We start from the raw sequence: 19,979 nt of genomic DNA on the forward strand, positions 1-19,979 counted from the left end.
AGTATAAAAACGGAAAAAAGCAGTATGAAAAGTAGTATATAAGAGAGATTTAGAATAGATTTTGATTGAAAATATATTGGGGATGTGTTAGTATTGTGCGTTAATATTATGCGTGCCGGGCAACTAAGACGCGGTACGCAGCGTACCGCGTATATTTACCGCGTATATTAAACCCGCGTATATTAAATACGGCGCTGCAGCTAGTGTATGTAGGCAGCGTAGTGTATGTAGGGTAGAATGAGTAGAAAGCAGAGTGTAAAACAAAATGTAAAGTACAAAGTGTATAGTGAATAAACAGGTGCTGTAAAAACATGGTGATATGGTGTGGAGAATAGTTTAGATGCCCAAACAGCAGGTCTGAACCGGAACAGCTTACATGGGCACAGCATGCTATTGTGATTATGCAGTAGTGTGGAGTAAGCTGTGTAGAGGTGTTAGGGTGTTTTTGAGTAGCAAAAAAGTTTACTCGTAAACCCCGATCGGCAGAAGCCCAATGGCAGATTCAAAACTTTAGCTCTTGCGTCAAAATGCCACAAACTAGATGCTTTTTCTATGGATGATATCTGGGTCTTCCTGGTATTCTTCTGCACTGACCCACATCTAATTAACGGTTAGAATGTGGCAACCTAGAAACAAGCATACTTTTCTAAATGTACTAAGGCTTGCAAGGATGGAGCCGCCAATCCATGTACTGTATTTTCTTTCAGGAGGCGCAAAGATCTTGATCTTAACGTCTTTTACAGCAAGGCGGCGAATTTCAGACAAAAGGCGGTCGCCGAATCCTTCAAAGTTATAAAGACAAGTGATTTGTAAGTTCAGTTACCTTTTGTCAAGGTAGATCCTCCAGATAAGACGATATTCCCGAACAAAGATTTCCGAAGATCTAAATCTACTCGACTAATGGCATCGACCACAACCTGATGAATGCCGGAATATTCTGATCCAACAATTTCTGGATCAAATAAGATTTCTGGTGCTCGAAACCGCTCTGCCCCAAGCTACAAAGAGTAAAAAATTACCTATTTATGAGAAAGATATATACTCGTAAAACATTTCCATCAGGGAGTTTAAATTCTTCTCCTTTAGGATGATTTTGTCCTCCTGAAATAGATGCACTGATCCATTCCTTTTCCTCTTTTCTTGGGTCCAATGCAACATAAGAACATTTTTCTTTAATAATTCTAACGATCTCTTTTTCAGCACTTGTATGAAATGCTGTCCCGGATTTTCTAAGCAATAACTGTAAATATTCTGTTACATCCCGCCCTGCTATGTCTATTCTTCTTATGGCCGATGGCATTGCAAATCCTTCGTAAATAGGAACGGCATGCGTTACACCATCGCCTGAATCCAAAACAACACCCGTTGTACGCCCTGAAGCATAAAGAGATAAGACAGCTTGTATCGATGTAAACAATGCAGGTACATTAAAAGTTTCAAAAAAGATTTGAGCTGCTTGATCCCTATTTGTCCTAGGATTTAAAGGTGCCTCTGTTAGCAAAACTGGATGCTAACCAGTGTAAACACTAATTTTACATGTAAAAACGATCTATACTTCCTCTGAAACAGTCTTAAGTTCTTCTGTATATATAAATTGCCATATTCGTTCCATATCATCCCAATCAATAACAATTCCATGTTCTATCGGATATTTAATCTTCAAAAGACCACGAAGCTCTTGTGATTTATTTCCTATAAAAAACTCTCCTTCAATGGCTCCTGCCATGATTCTTATATGTTTTGGCCGACCAACACTATACGTTGTCATTCAAACATTCATACATTTATTCTTATGATTTTACTATGACGGAAAAAAACATTTAGGCTGATCTTCACCGGCAAATCCTGCTTTTATAACTCCAGAGCCCTGCACAACCATCAACATTAAATCTTTCAACTAAAATACTACATTATCAATACAAATAGGTTGATTTGTTAATCTGATGTAAGTTTAACATGTATTTATACACTCAAAAAAGTCCATACACATCATGAAATTCCATTTCATAAAATTTTAGCCGATTTAATTCAATATCTTTCTACAAACAGTACTTTTCTTTTATATACTGTTTTTACTTATTATTTTATGGAAAAAAAGCAAAAGAAACAACAATCTATAAAAGTTAATATAAAAAAACAGTATAAATCTTAGAAAATAACTTAATTTAAGCTTTTCTACGTTTTTTTTTGTCAATTGTTTCAAATAATATATGTCGACTAATCGCAGTTGTACCGTTAACGTTCAATAAATTCATAAAAAATGAATTACCTGGAATTGTCTGCAGGCGCAGACTTTCATACGCATTTGAGGTCAAATGAAATGATGAAGCAGATAGTTCCATCTATTCATCATGGAGGATGCTCTATTGTATACGTTATGGTGTTTTTTTTACGAAATTTTTGACCATTTACTGATGAATTAAACATAAAGCCTAATTTAATGCCACCTATTACAACAATTGATATGTGCATGAATTACAAACGTGAATTAGAGGCATTAGATAGTAATACAACGTTTCTTATGAGCCTTTATCTTTGTCCAGAGATTACACCGGTAGTTATTGAACAAGCAAAAGCAGTAGGAATTGTGGGTAAATGACAGCGTTAACAAGAAGATAAGTGAACATATTTGACAGTAAAAAGGTGTAAAGGCGTATCCAAAAGGTTTCAAATATATAAAAAATGTTATTTTGTTAAATATAATAAGGTGTAACAACAAATTCAGAATTTGGGATTGAGAGTTATGAACCGTATTATCCTACCCTTTCTGCAATGGAAAAGCATGGTCTTGTTTTGAATATCCATGGAGAAGCTCACTATTCTACTGAAAAAGAGGCTGTAACTGTTTTGACAGCTGAGCAAGCGTTTTTGCCAACGCTTCATAATTTGCATGCTCGGTTTCCAAAGCTCAAAATTGTTCTTGAACATTGTACAACAGCAGCTGCTATAGAAGCAGTCAAAAGCTGTGGAGATAATGTTGTAGGGACAATTACAGCACATCATCTTTTTTTAACAATTGATGATTGGGCAGGTAATGCATATGCATATTGCAAACCTGTTGCAAAATTGCCTTCTGATAGGAAAGAACTTTTAAATATTGCTACAAGTGGGAACAAAAAGTTTTTTCTTGGAAGCGATTCTGCACCTCATCCACGAGCACACAAAATAAACACTAAAAGAATTGCTGCTGGAATATTTACTCAGCCATATCTTATGAGTTACCTTGCAGAAGCATTCGAAAGTATAGGAAAGTTGGATAAACTTGAAAATTTTGCATGTATTTTTGGAAGAGAATTTTATAATGTCAAAAATGTTGGCATGGATAAAAAAATTATATTGAAAAAACAACCATTTCAAGTTCCTTCAGAATTCGGCTCAGGAGACACTTCTGTAGTACCATTTTTGGAAGGAAGTATATTAAATTGGACTGTAACATGGAAACAATAAAAGTATATATAATTAATCTATATTTTTATATAATTTTTATTATATTATATATATATTCACTAGTAATCCTATTATAACCTCTTATTAGTTTTAGTGTGAAAATACGTTAATATAAATGGATTCTTTTTTATTTAAATCTTTTTTCAAATGTTTCTTATCATGTATACTATTTTCACGTTTATGTGTGTTGCCATATAAGATTTCTTTATGTTTATTATAAAAGCGATTTGAATTGCTTATTTTGCAATACGGGTTACTTTTTGAAAAGGTATTTGATCTAGATGATTTATGGTTTGAAGATCTTTTCATTTTTTGGGCAAACCAATCATCTCTTTCTTCTTCTTTATAAGCCTGAAGAGCTCTTTTTTTTTTTATTTTTTCTTGATGTTTTAAATATGCATATTCAGAAGCAGAAACGGGTTCATTATCAATACGGAAAGCAGATGGTTCCATATATTTAGAACATTGAGGAAGACGACAATCCTATCGTATGTAAATAAACCAATTACTAAAAGAAAAGAGAATACATCGCCATAATGTCCATATTCTGCACAATTGTAACAGTATCTCTTGGGTTTAAAATCTTTAGGCGCATTTGGGCTGAATATATAACATCTCCAAATTTTAGGACACATCTGAAACTATTAATATTGCCAAATATATAATAAAACCTACATCGTTTGGATGATATTTTGAATTACACAAACTACACGTGTTTGACTTCCACGGTTTTTTACAATCCTAATCTTATCAACCAAAAAAGAGTAATCATAAGATAAAACTTTACAACAAGAATATGACCAAGTTCATTACAATTGTGACATCTTTGGAGCATTGGACATCGAGAAGCCAAATGATCGTTTACTGTTCCACAGTTTGTACACTAATGTTCAGAATATATTAGCTATTCATAAATCTATATAAAAAATACCATTTCTTGAGAACATTCACGGAGAATATGCCCTGGTTCACCACATTTATGACAAATAACCTCATCTTCTGCAATACCAAAATATCGGCCTTTACTTAACTAAACTCATTTTACATGCTTAAAAAACATATCTCAGTAATATTTACATGCATCCAATCATTACTAGTCTCTGTATTTTCAGATCCATTGCACGAATCACTCTCCGGATTCCGGGAATCCTGTTCTATATTTGTTTCTTCTTCTGTCACCTTTGGTGATAGTGTTACAGCGGTTACAGCAATATCAGCTACTTCTTCAGATACCAACAGATTTTCTTTACAAAATGAATCCGTAACAACGTCTATTTTAACCTTTTCTTCGCCTTTTAAAGCGTCCAGCGCACATTGATCATACTGTTCTACTGAATATGATAAATTAATCCTAAAATAACAATTAAAAATAGGGAAAAAAAAACTTTCTAATAAAACTTATGGTTTTCTTGAATATTTTCATCTATTTTTATGTTATCTGGGCTATCTTTATTATTTTCAATCAATTTAAAATCATGGTCTATGTTTGACCGCATAGTCCTGTCGAAGTTAATATCTCATATAAATGTAACCGAGTCCGGATTAAACATCATATTTTAAGAAAACAATAAAAAAGATATTTATTAGCTTTTAAACATAAATTTGAGTCTTATACAGTTTAAAAAACATAAAAAACGTAATTTAGAGGAGCTGGACGTTTTTTCTAGCGTTTTTAAAAGCAAATTTCTAGAGATTTACAGAAGGATTGTTCATTCAAAGGAAATATTGGATTTAAAGCTAAATAAATGACATCTAGTGTGCTACAACAGATCCAAACATCAGGTATTTTATTCGATGATATGCGTCGGCGTTCATCTTCAATTATTCATGATGTCCAAGCATGCACAGCAGATGATAGTTTAGATCAAGCAAGTCAAAGTAATTTTAACTGCAACTGGGTTAATTTTAAAGGTAAAAGTTATTATGTATTGTAAAAGGATAGATTTTACTTATACGGAAATACAGGAGCATGGATTATTCATATTGTTGTGATTTCATGTCTTAAAATATTTTATAATGCTTTTCCGGCGGTTTCACAAGAACTTTCATGGACACTTACAAATTTAACTTATATGCTTGTAATAAGGACGTTCTATATGAAGAAGTGTTAATTTTTGTAGAGTTCATATATTATGTTTCATTGGGTGAAAGGCATTCCATTTGAATTTAATTCTGGTGCCTATGATAATTTAACTATGTGGGAACAAATGGATAATGGTGCACAATATACCCCTGCGAAGAAGTATCTTACTACAGTTCCTATTATTCTGTATGTTTTTATACATCAAATTATTTTTTAATTTAGATAACTAGATTTCTTTTAAGTACACATTATACTCATTATGATTTCTGGATGTTTTTTATTAATCTTTGGGCTCTTACAATGGTTTTGGTTCCAAAGCTTCCTTCTGTATGTATAAGTAATCTAAACAATATTTTTACTTATTTTTTAGACACATAGAAAACGTATTTTTGGAATAAATAAGTTTGATCTGAATTAAAAAATTTAAGAGGAATCGTTAATAATATATTTTGTCCAACTATTTTATTAAAACGTTTTGTTTACTTAGGGTATTACATTTACATTTTCATGATGATGGATATATGTTGAATCATTTTTTCCGTAAAAATATCTATTTTTTAAAAAACATCATATTAGTCTTTTTATTAATCATTTCTTTGGTAATATTTAATAAATGTAAATAGGTCTATTTTAAAAGTTGAGTCATTATTTTTAAACATATTTTTATGTATCATGTATATATATTTTAAATAGTTTTAGACAAAATACTAATTTTTGTTTAAAGAATATATTGGCTTCGAAGTTTAAAAATATTCTGAATTTAATTTTATAAAAAAATATGAAGATATATTTTTGAAATATATATTTTTCATAAAAACTATATAAATATTAAATAAATTTATTAATTCGATATTACAATAACTTATTATTCTGTATATTCTTCTAAAAATTACTGATTAACTTAGATGATTTTATCATTTTATTCTTAATATTACAGAAAATACATCTACATTTAATATATATTTTCTAAATGTCTTTATCCGAAAACAAGATATTAAAATTTTTAGTCCTAGTAAACTAAAAATGAATTAAAATGTTGTCTTTATTTATAATTCTATTATAAAAGTGATCCAAAAACCATTTTTGAATTCATAGGAATGTTTATATAAAAATTATATAAAAATGCATTAATTTTAATTATACCGCGTAATCTCTTCTAATTTCTTTTCAAATATCACATAATCTATATCCTATAATATTCTTATTAACTATTATGAATAAACAGATTTATATACCGATATTTTCCACTCGACACCTTCATTTACAAGTTCATCATCACAAAATACATTTTCTACTGATAATCTGCTTCCAGGATCACAATGCTGACTTTGGAATGTTACAACTATTATACGTCGTTCCCTATTTACAATTTTGGGTTCAACGCTATCTTTTTCATCCAATGAATCAAAATAACCCGTTTCAAATTCACCATCTATCTCCAAATCGACAGAATACGATATCCCTTTTTTCATTTCTCTTAAAGCTGCATTTTTCGTAATAGTAAATGATGTAGGTATATCTTTTTCATCTGGAGCTAACTTTAACCCAATATTAAACGTCTTCCATCGTACTCTTATATATCTAGGATCTCTTTCATTTAACTTCTCAAGTTCTGAAAGACGTTTAAATGTATCTTTAGATCCAAAATTAACAAATACTGTACGAATTTTTGAATTGTAGACACGATTCAAATAAATATAAGGCCGTAATTTCAATGGCGGCTGACCATCTTTTGTAATATAATCATCAAGGAGTAGAAGTAAATCTTCAGTCATAATTTTAGATAATTTTGACTTAGGTTCTTTAAGAAGATGAAAAAACTGGCGTGTGGCATATGTTCCTTAAAATATAAAAAAATACCTTAAAAAAATATAAAATACCTCCAACACAGAACTCGTTAGGCCAATAATCATGTCCAAATCTTGTTTCTGCTGAAGAATATGAAATATATGACGCAAAAAATTGTTGTAAAGAATCAAAAATATATGTCATAGGTTTTAAGCCTTTTGAAACAGGAAAAAAAGAAGGACGAGTCGGTGCTTTTTTTGCATGCTTAAATATAAAAGCTGTCTTCTGTTTAAACCCATTTCCCTACAAAAAAACACAACTTACGAAATTTATTGATGGGAAATGGTAAAGGTGCTTCATTTAAATCCCATTTAGAGGAACAGTATGTCCAAAATACTCGCCTGCGAGGAAAAATATCATAAAATGATGTATTCTTTGCTTTAAATGAGCAAATAAAGCGTAACATAATTTATCTGTAATAACTACGTTAAACATCCAAGATATAACGGACAGTCAAGAAGGCGGATTTAATGAAGATTTAAGAAAAAATAGGTAAAAAATATCTTTTTTTATTATTTAAATTATTATTTAAAAACAAAAAAAAAACAAATTTATCAAATTATTTTTGTATAAAAGCTTTTTTTCAGATAATTTTTTAAATATCAATGAAAAAAACTTTAAGAATTAAAAGAATTATAAAGTAAAAAATAACTGAAATGTATTTTTAGAAACAAAAAAGTATTTTTTTACTTTTAAAATAAATTAACAATGAATAATATTAAATCAAAAAACATGGAATATTACTGAAAAAAGAAATAAAATAAACAAAAGCTATTTATTTAAATTAAATTAAAAGTTATATGGATTTTTATAAATGATTTACATTCTAAAAATGTAAAAAATAAGTTTTTTTATTGAACGTTATATGTGACGTTTACATTTATCTAAAATACTAAAACAATGGCCTATTTCAACCAATTTTTACATTAAACCCATTTAATTTTTCTAAATTCAAGATTATATTCTGTTTCAGTTATTTATTTCGAGGAAACATGATTACTTGAAAAAATATAAATGTTTTAAAAATCTTGTATAAGTATTTAAAAAAGAGGAAAGAACATTTTGGAAAAAGTATTATACTATTAAAATCTACAAAAAAGACTTTTATAAAACCCTTTTAATTTATAAAAATTCAATCAGTGAAGTGATACTAATAAGAATGATCAAAAAACGAGTTTATTAAAATTAAATTTTAAATAAAATATATTTAAGTTCTCAATAATAATAGAAAAGAATATTTAATATTTTATGTTTATTAAAGCATAAAATATAGATATACGAATGTCTAAATCGCATTTAAATGTTAAAGTGTATAATCACTTTATTTTTAAAATCAGATATTGTAGATCAAAATAAATATCAAAATGAGAAAGCAAAAAATATTTTATTTTAAATTTTAAAGTAACATTTAAATTGAAATACAAAGTCATTAATGAATTTTGATGAAATTAGAATTATATTTGAATAATTTATAATGTTCTATTTAAAAAAAAAAAAGTAGGATATATTATTGAAAACGGCTTAAGCATTTTTAATTAATATATATATATATTAAATTTTTTCTTATTTCTAAAATTATTAAATTTAGACAAAATTTTTTATAATTCATCATTTAAGTAATTATTTTTAAAATAAATAAATATATGTATATATAAACACATAAAATATAAATTTACATGTCTTGAAACATCTATTTATTAATATTTAATTTATATTAAAAAAGTAGAAAACTTTTTTAAAATATATAATTTTAAAAAATTTTAAAAACATCTTTTTAGAACTTAAAAACATAATAAATAAATACTTTATAATCTAAACACTAAAGTTCAATTTTGATATTAAATTAAAGTAATTTGTATAAAAAGAAAATTTATATATTATACTAATTTTTATTAACAATTTATCTAAAATATAAATTAAATTTATATTTAAAATTTTACTTTAATATTTTTCAAAATTTTCTATAATAATAGCTCATTTATAAAAACATAGTAGTAAATTGAAAATATTATGTAAAAAAAATAGAAAAAAATACTAAATTTACATATTTATACAAATAAATGGATTAATTTTGTATAATAGATTTCTTCTATATATAATATTTTAAATTATAAATATATTTTTAAATAATAATATAAAAATAGAAATTATAACGGAAATGTATAATTTTACAATATAATGAATATATTATATAATTTATACAATAACTAACTCATTAACATTTTTACAACCCATGAAACAGAAAGAATACGGATATCAGTATACGTCTGACCATTCCCTATAAAGAGAATTGGAATGCCTGTCGCCCATATTATGGAAACTATGGTACCAACAGCATTTCCAACAGTATCTACCTTAGAAATAATAAACCCATCCAATTTTTTTTTATAACCTAAAGCATTATTAAAATTTTTAGCTTGAGCTACTACATCAGTCCCAGCCAAAGCTTCTGCTACTTGGAAAACTCTATCAATATTATTTGCATTAACAAGCTATAAATATTAAAAAAAGTGTAAAAATAGAACTAAAACTACCTTTTCTAACGGGGACATAAGACGTGGATCATTATGACGTCTTCCAGAAGTATCTATTAAAACTATATCGAATTCTTTTTTTTTTGCTAAATAAAATATCAAATTTTTCTATAAAAAGAACAAATACAAAATACCATATAAAATAGCATTACCTGCAACTAAACTTGCATCTTTACCATAACCTTTTTCAAATAATTCAATCTTCCCACATTTTTCTTTCTCTGATAATTGCTGTAAATTTTTAACATGAACTTGAAGTTGCTCTATTGCTCCACTTCTAAAAGTATCACACGCAGCAATAACAATTTTAAAGTGATTTTTTAAGAGCCAAAATGCTATTTTTGATAAGCTTGTAGATTTTCCAACACCATTAACGCCAACAAATGAAATAGTATATGGTCTTTTTTGACTCTTAGAAAAATTAATTTCTTTAAGAAGATCTATAGACATTGAAGGTGTTAGGATCTGTTTAAGAGATGACTCCATAGTCGTTTTAACAATGCTTTGAATAGCTAAAAAGTTTAGTTATATTTATAAATAAAAAATTATTTTACATTGAAAAGTACTAATATTTTTTCCAACCAAGCTATTTTGAACGGACTCACATAAACTATCAGCAACTTCTTTTGCAATGTTCTTTTTCAACAACAATTCATTCATTTTTGTCAAAGCTGGTGTAAGATCATTTAATGAAAGAATTCTTTTTTTGGCAAGATTTGTAAATATACTAAACATCCCAGTATGAATTTCTTTAGAAGATTCTCCCTTTTTATCAGATTTTTGAAGATCGTCCCCAAATTCTCTAATAGTAAACCCATTCTGAAGATCCTTTGACATACAATTTTCTTGCGTTAAACGAACAATATCATTTTGAACAGGCGCTGAAGATTTTTCAGAATGAACAGAATAGTCCAAAAAATCAGCTTTATCACTATTACATAAAATAGAATCATCCTCCCATTTACGCATCAACTTTTTATTTTTTTTAATAGGTTCATCATTACTAAAAAAAATTAATAAACATAGTTTAAAAAAATATAAATTACTTTAAATTATTCACTTTCGTTATATTCTTTTTAAGTTTTTTATTAGAATTCCTTTTATTCCTGTCTTTTTTCAAAAAAGAAACATTTGTTTCAGAAAATTGAGGTGTTTCAGGAAGTTGAGACTCTAAATCCGATTTTAAAGTTTTTGGAATATCATCATCAAGGATATCTTTATCTAATTCAAAATCTTGAGAAGACGTGTTCTCATTTAAAAAAACTTCATTTACTTGTGTAGAAGAAGCAACATTTTTTGCCTAGCTCATTGATTACTAAAATATAATATTTTTGTTGTAAACAAACGTTCAAAAATTCAAATTCTTTAATCCTAACATCAAAATGCGAATCAAAACTAAAATTTTTCTCTAAAAAACATTTTTCCTGAAGCTTTTCATAATATAATTCACAAAAAAACTTTTTAGTACTTTCAAGAAATTCATCAATATAAATTATTTGTGCAAATTCTGAATAAACAATCTAATGTATTTTAAAAAAAACTCCACAAAAACATATACATTACTGCAAAAATAAGATCATATTCATTAGAGAGTGTCCATTTTACAACCAAATTATCTTTTACATAAATAGTCTTAGAAGACTGTTCTTCAACAAAAATATCATGAATAAAATTGTTAATAATATTGCAAAACAAAGGATCAAAGCATCTTTCCCAAAGCACAATACCACCCTTGTTAAATATAGTAAAAAGAGTCAACATATTTAAAAATCATGAAATTATCAGAAAAGATACGGGAAATATTAAAAATTAAAAATTATATAAGATAGATATATATATAAAATGTATTAAAAGATGGAAAATAGTTAGATTGTTTAATGATAATACAAAAAGATGAAGAATGAATCATCTATGCAGTAACCTGCCAAACACTAGAGAAATAAATCAAAAAAAAAGAATCAAAAAAAGCTATATACCGGATAATGTTATCAGTATAACCTGAAAAGAGAGTCTGTCCATCTGCAGACCAGCAGAGAGAAATACATTCGGGATCTGACGATCTTTTTCCAACACCTGTAAATTCGACTTTAAGTTCATCAACAATAATTCTTTAAAAACATTAGCTTTAAGATCACGAATATTGTGAAAAAAAGGAATTACTTTGTTTCAAGGTCAAAAACTTTAATACTCGTAACCGTCGCTGCACAAAGCCAATACCGGTTCGGTGAAAAGACTAAGGCATTGATAATATCACAAGCGTCTAAAGAATAAAGGTGTTTTGATTCATTGAGATCCCAAAGCATAACTGTACCGTCTTTTCCGCCTGATGCACATAGAGATCCGTCTGGAGACACAGTAACAGCATTAATATAGCCCTATAAAAACTTTAACATAAAAGATATAAATAATTTAATATTTACAGTATGACCAATATAATTCGTCCTAAGCTTGCATGTTGAAAGCTCCCATACCTGACTAAGAGTTAGATTGACTCTACTAAATAAATATTTATGTTTTTCAAATATATCATCAGTCACTCGACGAAAATAGCACTTTCATAGGCACTTAAACCTCAGAAGTAGCAAATAAAACACATCAACATCCTCTGAGAAACCCCTTACTCTCAATACTTCAAAATCCAATAGAAAAACATAAAAATTATCTCTCCCGAACCTTAACAAATTTATCCCATCCTGCTGATACAGTAATAAGATTACTAGGACTAGGTGAAAAACGGACACATGAAACCCAATCAGTGTGCCCCCCCTCCTGAATTGTCATTTTACAGTCTCCTAGAGTATTCCAAAGCTTAATCGTCTTGTCCCGTGATCCACTCACAATCTGTCGGTTATCCGCTGAAAAACTAACACTCAAAACATCTCCCGTATGCCCAACAAACCGCTTCGTCGTCATCCCTGTACTTAAATCCCACAAACGAAGCGTTTTGTCCCATGATGCTGAAAGGACATACTGTCCATCAGATGAAATCGCCAAATCCTGAATAAAATGACTATGACCCTATCCAATCATCTCCATCAGAAAACACACAAAAGAACATTAATATCTTAACTCGAAGAGCTTTTTTTGGGACTCCATATCCCCCATCTCCTGTCAATTCCCATACAATAATCGTTTTATCTCGAGATGCAGAAACAATCATGTTCTGATTTTCTGAAGAACATACAATGGCTGTTACCCATCCAGAATGCCCTTCTAGAGACGCACGGAGAACTAAATTATCCATCCCGTACGCTTATTTAACCTCAAAATTGCTAAAATCTTTTTGATGACGTCGATATCCAATTTTTCTAATCCACAGCCCAGTCACTCAGTTAGGGTAAAAGGAGGAGGGTTAGGCTTAGAGTAAAAAGATAATAAATAAAAATACATGAAATAAGTATGTTATATAAGAAATCAAGCAGAAAAGAGATAAAGAGCTATAGTACATGTAAAAAGAGAAAAAAAATAGGACTTGAGAACTGATGAATAAAAACAGATGAAACAGAGATCAAAAAGATTAAAAATGACGGCATTTTTTAGAAAAAGGAATTTTTGGTTCGTTAAAAATGATCCGGTGCTTAGTTGTAGAAGAACGAGGAGAACCGATAAACTGAAGAGAAAAATTGTCGTCAGAAGGTTGCACAAGGTGATTTGGGAGATGTGAAGTATCAGAAGACTCAGAAAGAACACGCTGGAAAGGCTGAGACGGAGGGCTTGACGAAAAAGCCACTTTAGTTGGATTTAAATTGAAGGAACCATCACGCGACGTATCACGGAAAGGCTCCTCGGAAAAATCCGAAGATGAATAAGTATGCTCTTCATTGCGTCGACGAGCAATACACCACTCACGGAGACTCTCAATATCTGTAATTCCATCATTCAAAAGCATCAGCATTTCTTCCACTGCATCCTGAAACCCCTCTTGCCGCTCCTGTTCAGCTGCCGTCAATGCCTGCCGATATAAATTTGTAACTGAAAGTGCAGCTGCATCCAAATCAATATAAATACAATAAAACACGCTTTACCACATACCTGCTTTAAATGTAGACAATAAATCATCTTGTTCACTTTTTGTTTCTTTCCGTTTATCAGGCAAATGATTGTGAAGTGATGACATATCCATGATGGCCTAATACCAAAACTTAAAAGCCTTTATTTGTATTATCAAACACCTTAAAATTAATCCTTTTTCTTAGATTTTTTGCTCAGCTTTCTTTTCGATATGTCGTTTGGTCGAGATTCGATGTTGAATGTCTTTTTATATAACATATAGAATGTTAGTATCGCATTTTTTTATAAAAAAAATAAATATTTTTTATTAGAAAAAGGTATGAAAATCAAAGCAATAAAAAGTTGATGAAGTATTTGAAAGATCTTATTGAGTTTAGGTGACTAAAAGGAATTATTGAGCAATTTGAAGTAAGAAAAAGAGTGTATTTTTGAAAAAGGAATGGTTATAAATACTGAGGATGTATTAATGGAAGAGTCATCAATAGAATATGATGATCAAGAGGTTTGGATAGAGCCTATAAGGAAATTAGGCCAAGGAAAAGCTGATTGTGTATAGAAAAGTGAATTAATAAAAGATGTAAGTGGGGTTAAGAATGGTGCAATTATTTAATGTAACATGGGGATTATGTAGCGAAATAAAGATGATCAGAGGAGTTATAGAGCATCAATGAATATGGAAAGGCATAGGGAGTTTAATGAAAAACATTCTAAGTTGAATAAAGCAAAGGTAATGAAGAAATATATAATGAGGAAAGATGATATATTTTTCAGGCAGTGGATTCAACGAAAAGGCTTTCATTTCTCCTTGGGCAAACCGGTATGACAAAACAATTTTAAGTGTATTTCTTATATTTTAAAAAACAGAGCTTTTTCGTCACTTTATAAATTTACAAGCAGGCTCAAATGCAGATTCCAAAGATATTATTAATAGACTTTCAGCAGACGACCCGAAAAAGGAAATAAATTCTAAAGATCATAGACATCGTAAAACTGAGCAAGAAGAAGATGCTGAATTGTTAAGGGAGAATGATCCGGAACAGGAGAATCAAACTATTTTTACTGAAAGTCCGCCATGTAAGTTTTGGAGTCACCGTATTATCTTATTTATTTGAGAATAGATATTGTTGGCGGAAAAATGCGAGACTATCAAGTCCAAGGACTTAATTGGCTAATATCTTTATATGAAAACGGGATTAATGGAATTTTAGCCGACGAAATGGGCTTAGGGAAAACATTGCAAACAATATCTGTAACTATTTTATGGATTTGTTTCAAAAATCTTATATAGTTAGTTTATAGGATATCTTCGTTTTTTGAAAGGTATACAGGGGCCACATCTTGTTGCTGCACCTAAATCAACTCTTGATAATTGGTCTCGTGAGTTTTCTCGTTGGATTCCAGAGATTAATGTTTTCGTTTTTCAAGCTCCAAAAGATGAAAGGGTTTATATTATTTATATTATTTTTATGTAATAATAATAATATTTAGGCTATTTTAATCAATGAACGCCTTCTTACTAATGATTTTGACGTTTGCATTACATCATATGAAACTATATTAAGAGAAAAAGTACATTTTAAAAAATTTGCATGGGAATATATTATTGTAGATGAGGTTTGTTTTATATTTCTTTTTCTATTATTAATAAGTAGGCACATCGTATTAAAAATGAAGAATCTATGCTATCAAAGATTATTCGTTTACTTAATAGCAGAAATAGACTTTTAATTACAGGAACTCCACTTCAAAATAACTTACATGAACTTTGGGCTTTATTAAATTTTCTTTTGCCCGATATATTTGCAGATTCTCAGGTTTTTGATCGCTGGTTTGAAAGTCAAAATGGCGATTCCGACACAGTTGTTAAACAACTACACAAAGTATTACGTCCTTTTCTTTTACGGCGCGTCAAATCAGATGTAGAAAGAACACTCAAACCTAAAAAAGAAATTAATTTATATGTTGGTTTATCTGAAATGCAAGTAAAATGGTATCAAAAAATTCTCGAAAAAGACATAGATGCAGTCAATGGTGCTATAGGAAAAAAAGAAGGCAAAACACGTTTATTGAATATTGTAATGCAATTAAGAAAATGTTGTAATCATCCATATTTATTTGACGGAGCAGAACCTGGACCTCCATATACAACTGATGAGCATATAGTAACTAATTCAGGGAAAATGGTGATGTTAGATAAGCTATTAAAACGGTCAAAAGCTCAAGATTCAAGAGTTCTTATTTTTAGTCAAATGGGCCGAGTACTTGATATATTAGAGGATTATTGTTATTTAAGAGGATATAAGTATTGTAGAATTGATGGACAGACATCTCATGAAGACAGAATTATTGCCATTGATGAATTTAATGCCCCTGGAAGCGATAAATTTCTTTTTTTACTAACCACAAGAGCCGGTGGTTTAGGAATTAATCTTACTACAGCAGATGTTGTTGTAATATATGATAGTGATTGGAATCCTCAAGCTGATTTACAAGCTATGGATCGTGCCCATCGTATTGGGCAAACTAAGCAAGTTTACGTTTATCGTTTTGTGACAGATAATACAGTAGAAGAAAAAGTCTTAGAGCGTGCTGCTCAAAAACTTCGTTTAGATCAACTAGTTATACAGCAAGGTCGTGCTCAGTTACAAAGTAAAAATAATGCATCTAAAGAAGAACTTATAACTATGATTCAACATGGAGCTGAAGACGTTTTTAAACAAAAAGAAGGAGGAACTATAACAGAAGATGATATTGAAGAAATAATGAAGAAGGGAGAAAAAAGAACTGCAGAGCTTAACAAGCGTTATGAAAGTCTTGGAATAGATGACTTACAAAAATTCTCTACAGATTCTGCTTATGAATGGAATGGAGAAGATTATACAAAAAAGAAAAGTAATGAAGTAACAATTAATTGGATCTATCCAAGTAAACGTGAAAGAACTCAACAATCATACTCTTTAGATCAATATTATAAGGGTGTTTTAAAAACAGGTGGTCGAACACATGGCCCTCCTAAAGCACCACGTCCCCCTAAACAGACCAACATGTATATTTTCTTATTTATTATTATAAACTAATCTGTATTAGACAAGATCATCAATTTTATCCTCAAAGATTAATTGATTTACAAGATCGAGAAACCGCATATTTTAGAGTATTAACATTAAATAATTGTTATTTTTTTTTTTTTAATTTTTTTTTTAGAAAGAATTAGGCTATAAAGTACCTCTTGCAGATGGAACTCCCGAAGACCTTGAAGAAAGAGAAGCAGACAGGGATTTAGAGCAAAAGGAGATAGATAATGCAGTTCCATTAACAGAAGAGGAACAGTTAGAAAAAGAGGAACTTATTTCTCAAGGATTTAATGACTGGCAACGTCGTGATTTCTATCATTTTATTCAGGCTTGTGCAAAACATGGACGTAATTCATTTAAAGCTATAGCTCAAGAAGTTGAAGGCAAAACTTTAGCTCAAATTAAAGAATATTCTAAAGTTTTTTGGGAAAGATATACTGAAATTGACGGTAGTTATTGCTCTAAATAAAGCCTTATCTAATTTTTAAAGGATATGAACGTTATATTGGTCAAATAGAAGCAGGAGAAGGGCGGATTCAAAAACAAGATCGTCAAACGAAACTTCTTCATGAAAAGATTTCACAATATCGTGCCCCATTACAGCAATTGAAAATTATGTATAACCAAAATAAAGGAAAATCGTATACAGAAGAAGAAGATCGATTTCTTCTTGTTAAATTAAACGAGTATGGGCTTGCTACAGAAGATGTTTATGAGCGTTTACGAGAAGAAATACGTATATCACCACTATTTAGATTTGATTGGTTTTTCAAAAGCCGAACAGCTTTAGAATTGCAAAGAAGATGTGCGACACTTCTTACATCTGTTAAACGCGAACTTGAAATGAATGAGGAAAGATCAGGTTGGAGGCGTGATAGATCAGATGATGACGAAGATGAAGACGATGAAGATGATGATCTTCCCAAAAAAAAAGTACGGAGTTCTAATATAAAAGTTTGTCTTAAAGAATAGCTGATAACATGTTACTTATTTTAATAGAGTAAACGAGGGAATGCAAAGTCAAATAATAAACATGCATTAGAAGCAAACCATATCTTTATATCTTCAACCCGAGCATCCAGAAAAAGCAAATCAAGAAAATAAAATGATTATTTTAATATCCTCAATATATAATTATATACTCCAAAAATAAAAGCTGTCTTATAAGGCATCTCATAAATATCGTCTAATTCAACATTGTTTCAGATGCTTCTTTATTTTTTTCGTATAAAAGCAGCGAATTTGTTAATAAAATAGATTGGTTTTCATATTCATCATCTTCGTTTTCTTTTCCTGGGCTAGGGGGAGGCGAATAGTCCCAATGGGGACTTAAAGAAAGCAAATGAGGAGGAGTTTTATCCCGATAGTAACTGCTTATATCACTGCTAGCATCATTTTGATTTTTAAAATTATTTTCATCAAATTCTGCTCCGGATTCTGAATCAGCCGATAACGAAGGACTTATAGAGTTATTTTTCTGATATAAAATAAGATCCAGAAGATATCTTTAATATTTTTAGAATTTTTTATTGAAAAAAAACAATTTACGTATTTTCTGCAGAAATACGGTTGGAAATAGCTTTTGCCTTTTGTATCTGTTCTTGAAGCTGCTCTGATTCTTCAATCAATGCATCAAACCGTTCGCAGAGCCTATATAAATAATTAATTGGCTAAAATAAACATATAAATTCACTTTTTATATTTTCTTTTAAAGGACTTAGACATCGTTAGCAATCGACAACTTCAGCTTTTTTCTTGCTAGAGCTAATAAGGGTAAAAAAAGGTAATATAATAATAATATTACATATATATATTTATTTATGTTCTTATTGCTAGATAAATTCTTTTTTTCTAAAGAAAGTTAGATGATAAAAATTTTTAAATAATTTCAAGAATGGAATGATTTCAACAAAAAGAAAAAGATCTTCAGAAAAAGCAGATGTCTTAACTATTTGTTTAGATAGCCCGTCTCCTTTATCTAGAAAAAATTCTAGAAAGCTTAAAAAACAAAAAATACAAGGGAGTTCGGGTACTTTTGAAAAAAAAGTAAAAATTTCAAATAAACCTGGCAATAAAGGGAAATATTGCGTATGGATTGGAAATCTTGAGTTTCATACAACAAGGAAAGATATATTAAATTTTTTTCTGGAAAAAAAGCCTATTTCAAATGGAGAAGAAATACAGTTCCATGATATTACTCGTATACATATTCCTAAAAAAAATAAAACAGAAAACAAAGGGTAATTGACACTGAAATAGTACAAAGATTGGATTTAATGTGTTAGTTTTGCATATGTAGATTTTTCATCTCTTTCGGCAATGAAGGCATCGTTGAAACGTTCAGAAGATGTATTAAATGGACGTAATTTGCTTATTAAAGATGCAAATGACTTCGAAAGAAAACAAGAAAAGTTGCCCAATGAAAAAGATTCTAATCAAAAGTCCGATTCTGAGGAAATAAAACAAAAATCATTGAGAAATATAGAAAATATTGAAAATACCGAAAATACTGAAAAACACAAAAAACATAAAAAAAGGCCTATTCATAGTTCTGTAGAAAACAATGAAATAGTTGATACAAATAAAAGGCTTCGTAAATCAATTGTAAATAAAAAATAAGCTTTTATCAATTTATAAACAAAAAAAATAAATTGTAAATAAATTGTAACAAAATAGTATTTTTTTAAACTATATTACTAATGTCTAAAAATATTTTTATTAAAAGAGAACATAATATGAAAGATCGCCTTAAGATTATATTAATAAAGATTTAGCATCTAGGAATAAATATTTTATAATTAAATTCTAGTAAAATAATTAATTCATTTTTATTATTTTAAATTAACTTTTTTTTCTGTTAAATAAGCTAGTTAATAATAAATCTTATGCATCTATTTATTGTTTATAAATCAAATTTTTTTAGTATAAGTTTATTTATATTTTATAAAAATCTAATTAATATTTACTTATTTAATAATAAAT

General features: G+C 29.2%; 11 protein-coding genes across 11 annotated transcripts; 4 read left to right on the forward strand and 7 right to left on the reverse strand.

The window, feature by feature from the left end:
- Positions 1–537: 537 nt before the first annotated feature.
- On the reverse strand, positions 538–2,003 carry T551_02083 (actin-2; the record flags this gene model as incomplete). Its single annotated transcript, XM_018374346.1, has 8 exons — positions 538–600; positions 643–782; positions 824–998; positions 1,043–1,510; positions 1,556–1,754; positions 1,803–1,867; positions 1,910–1,940; positions 1,987–2,003. 8 exons carry the CDS (start codon positions 2,001–2,003, stop codon positions 538–540), a joined length of 1,158 nt encoding a protein of 385 aa, XP_018229298.1.
- A 257-nt stretch (positions 2,004–2,260) lies between these two features.
- T551_02084 (dihydroorotase, homodimeric type) lies at positions 2,261–3,447 on the forward strand (the record flags this gene model as incomplete). The annotated part of the gene is made up of 4 exons (XM_018374347.1): positions 2,261–2,380; positions 2,432–2,591; positions 2,644–2,664; positions 2,708–3,447. The coding sequence occupies 4 exons, from the start codon at positions 2,261–2,263 to the stop codon at positions 3,445–3,447; spliced, it is 1,041 nt and encodes a 346-aa protein (XP_018229299.1).
- A 90-nt stretch (positions 3,448–3,537) lies between these two features.
- T551_02085 (uncharacterized protein) lies at positions 3,538–4,943 on the reverse strand (the record flags this gene model as incomplete). The annotated part of the gene is made up of 7 exons (XM_018374348.1): positions 3,538–3,930; positions 3,975–4,082; positions 4,123–4,188; positions 4,235–4,330; positions 4,379–4,477; positions 4,525–4,798; positions 4,846–4,943. The coding sequence occupies 7 exons, from the start codon at positions 4,941–4,943 to the stop codon at positions 3,538–3,540; spliced, it is 1,134 nt and encodes a 377-aa protein (XP_018229300.1).
- A 249-nt stretch (positions 4,944–5,192) lies between these two features.
- T551_02086 (uncharacterized protein) lies at positions 5,193–5,948 on the forward strand (the record flags this gene model as incomplete). Its single annotated transcript, XM_018374349.1, has 5 exons — positions 5,193–5,358; positions 5,413–5,525; positions 5,568–5,716; positions 5,761–5,857; positions 5,901–5,948. The coding sequence occupies 5 exons, from the start codon at positions 5,193–5,195 to the stop codon at positions 5,946–5,948; spliced, it is 573 nt and encodes a 190-aa protein (XP_018229301.1).
- Positions 5,949–6,663: 715 nt separating this feature from the next.
- Positions 6,664–7,784, reverse strand: T551_02087 (uncharacterized protein; the record flags this gene model as incomplete). Its single annotated transcript, XM_018374350.1, has 4 exons — positions 6,664–6,720; positions 6,766–7,370; positions 7,411–7,596; positions 7,643–7,784. 4 exons carry the CDS (start codon positions 7,782–7,784, stop codon positions 6,664–6,666), a joined length of 990 nt encoding a protein of 329 aa, XP_018229302.1.
- A 1,801-nt stretch (positions 7,785–9,585) lies between these two features.
- On the reverse strand, positions 9,586–11,673 carry T551_02088 (Signal recognition particle receptor subunit alpha; the record flags this gene model as incomplete). Its single annotated transcript, XM_018374351.1, has 7 exons — positions 9,586–9,870; positions 9,913–9,998; positions 10,047–10,424; positions 10,467–10,915; positions 10,959–11,175; positions 11,204–11,432; positions 11,476–11,673. 7 exons carry the CDS (start codon positions 11,671–11,673, stop codon positions 9,586–9,588), a joined length of 1,842 nt encoding a protein of 613 aa, XP_018229303.1.
- Positions 11,674–11,821: 148 nt separating this feature from the next.
- Positions 11,822–13,156, reverse strand: T551_02089 (guanine nucleotide-binding protein subunit beta-like protein; the record flags this gene model as incomplete). The annotated part of the gene is made up of 6 exons (XM_018374352.1): positions 11,822–11,843; positions 11,889–12,020; positions 12,073–12,287; positions 12,333–12,383; positions 12,586–12,930; positions 12,983–13,156. 6 exons carry the CDS (start codon positions 13,154–13,156, stop codon positions 11,822–11,824), a joined length of 939 nt encoding a protein of 312 aa, XP_018229304.1.
- Positions 13,157–13,429: 273 nt separating this feature from the next.
- T551_02090 (uncharacterized protein) lies at positions 13,430–14,035 on the reverse strand (the record flags this gene model as incomplete). Its single annotated transcript, XM_018374353.1, has 2 exons — positions 13,430–13,896; positions 13,945–14,035. The coding sequence occupies 2 exons, from the start codon at positions 14,033–14,035 to the stop codon at positions 13,430–13,432; spliced, it is 558 nt and encodes a 185-aa protein (XP_018229305.1).
- Positions 14,036–14,362: 327 nt separating this feature from the next.
- T551_02091 (uncharacterized protein) lies at positions 14,363–18,101 on the forward strand (the record flags this gene model as incomplete). The annotated part of the gene is made up of 13 exons (XM_018374354.1): positions 14,363–14,425; positions 14,480–14,500; positions 14,555–14,650; positions 14,695–14,740; positions 14,788–14,997; positions 15,042–15,172; positions 15,216–15,365; positions 15,412–15,537; positions 15,576–16,969; positions 17,011–17,077; positions 17,128–17,446; positions 17,488–17,951; positions 17,997–18,101. The coding sequence occupies 13 exons, from the start codon at positions 14,363–14,365 to the stop codon at positions 18,099–18,101; spliced, it is 3,192 nt and encodes a 1,063-aa protein (XP_018229306.1).
- An 82-nt stretch (positions 18,102–18,183) lies between these two features.
- Positions 18,184–18,722, reverse strand: T551_02092 (uncharacterized protein; the record flags this gene model as incomplete). The annotated part of the gene is made up of 3 exons (XM_018374355.1): positions 18,184–18,502; positions 18,546–18,647; positions 18,691–18,722. 3 exons carry the CDS (start codon positions 18,720–18,722, stop codon positions 18,184–18,186), a joined length of 453 nt encoding a protein of 150 aa, XP_018229307.1.
- A 174-nt stretch (positions 18,723–18,896) lies between these two features.
- On the forward strand, positions 18,897–19,616 carry T551_02093 (uncharacterized protein; the record flags this gene model as incomplete). Its single annotated transcript, XM_018374356.1, has 2 exons — positions 18,897–19,237; positions 19,283–19,616. The coding sequence occupies 2 exons, from the start codon at positions 18,897–18,899 to the stop codon at positions 19,614–19,616; spliced, it is 675 nt and encodes a 224-aa protein (XP_018229308.1).
- Between the last annotated feature and the right edge of the window lie 363 nt (positions 19,617–19,979).

The sequence above is a fragment of the Pneumocystis jirovecii genome (genome assembly GCF_001477535.1).
Source record: "Pneumocystis jirovecii RU7 chromosome Unknown supercont1.9, whole genome shotgun sequence".
Classification (NCBI taxonomy): Eukaryota; Fungi; Ascomycota; class Pneumocystomycetes; order Pneumocystales; family Pneumocystaceae; genus Pneumocystis; species Pneumocystis jirovecii.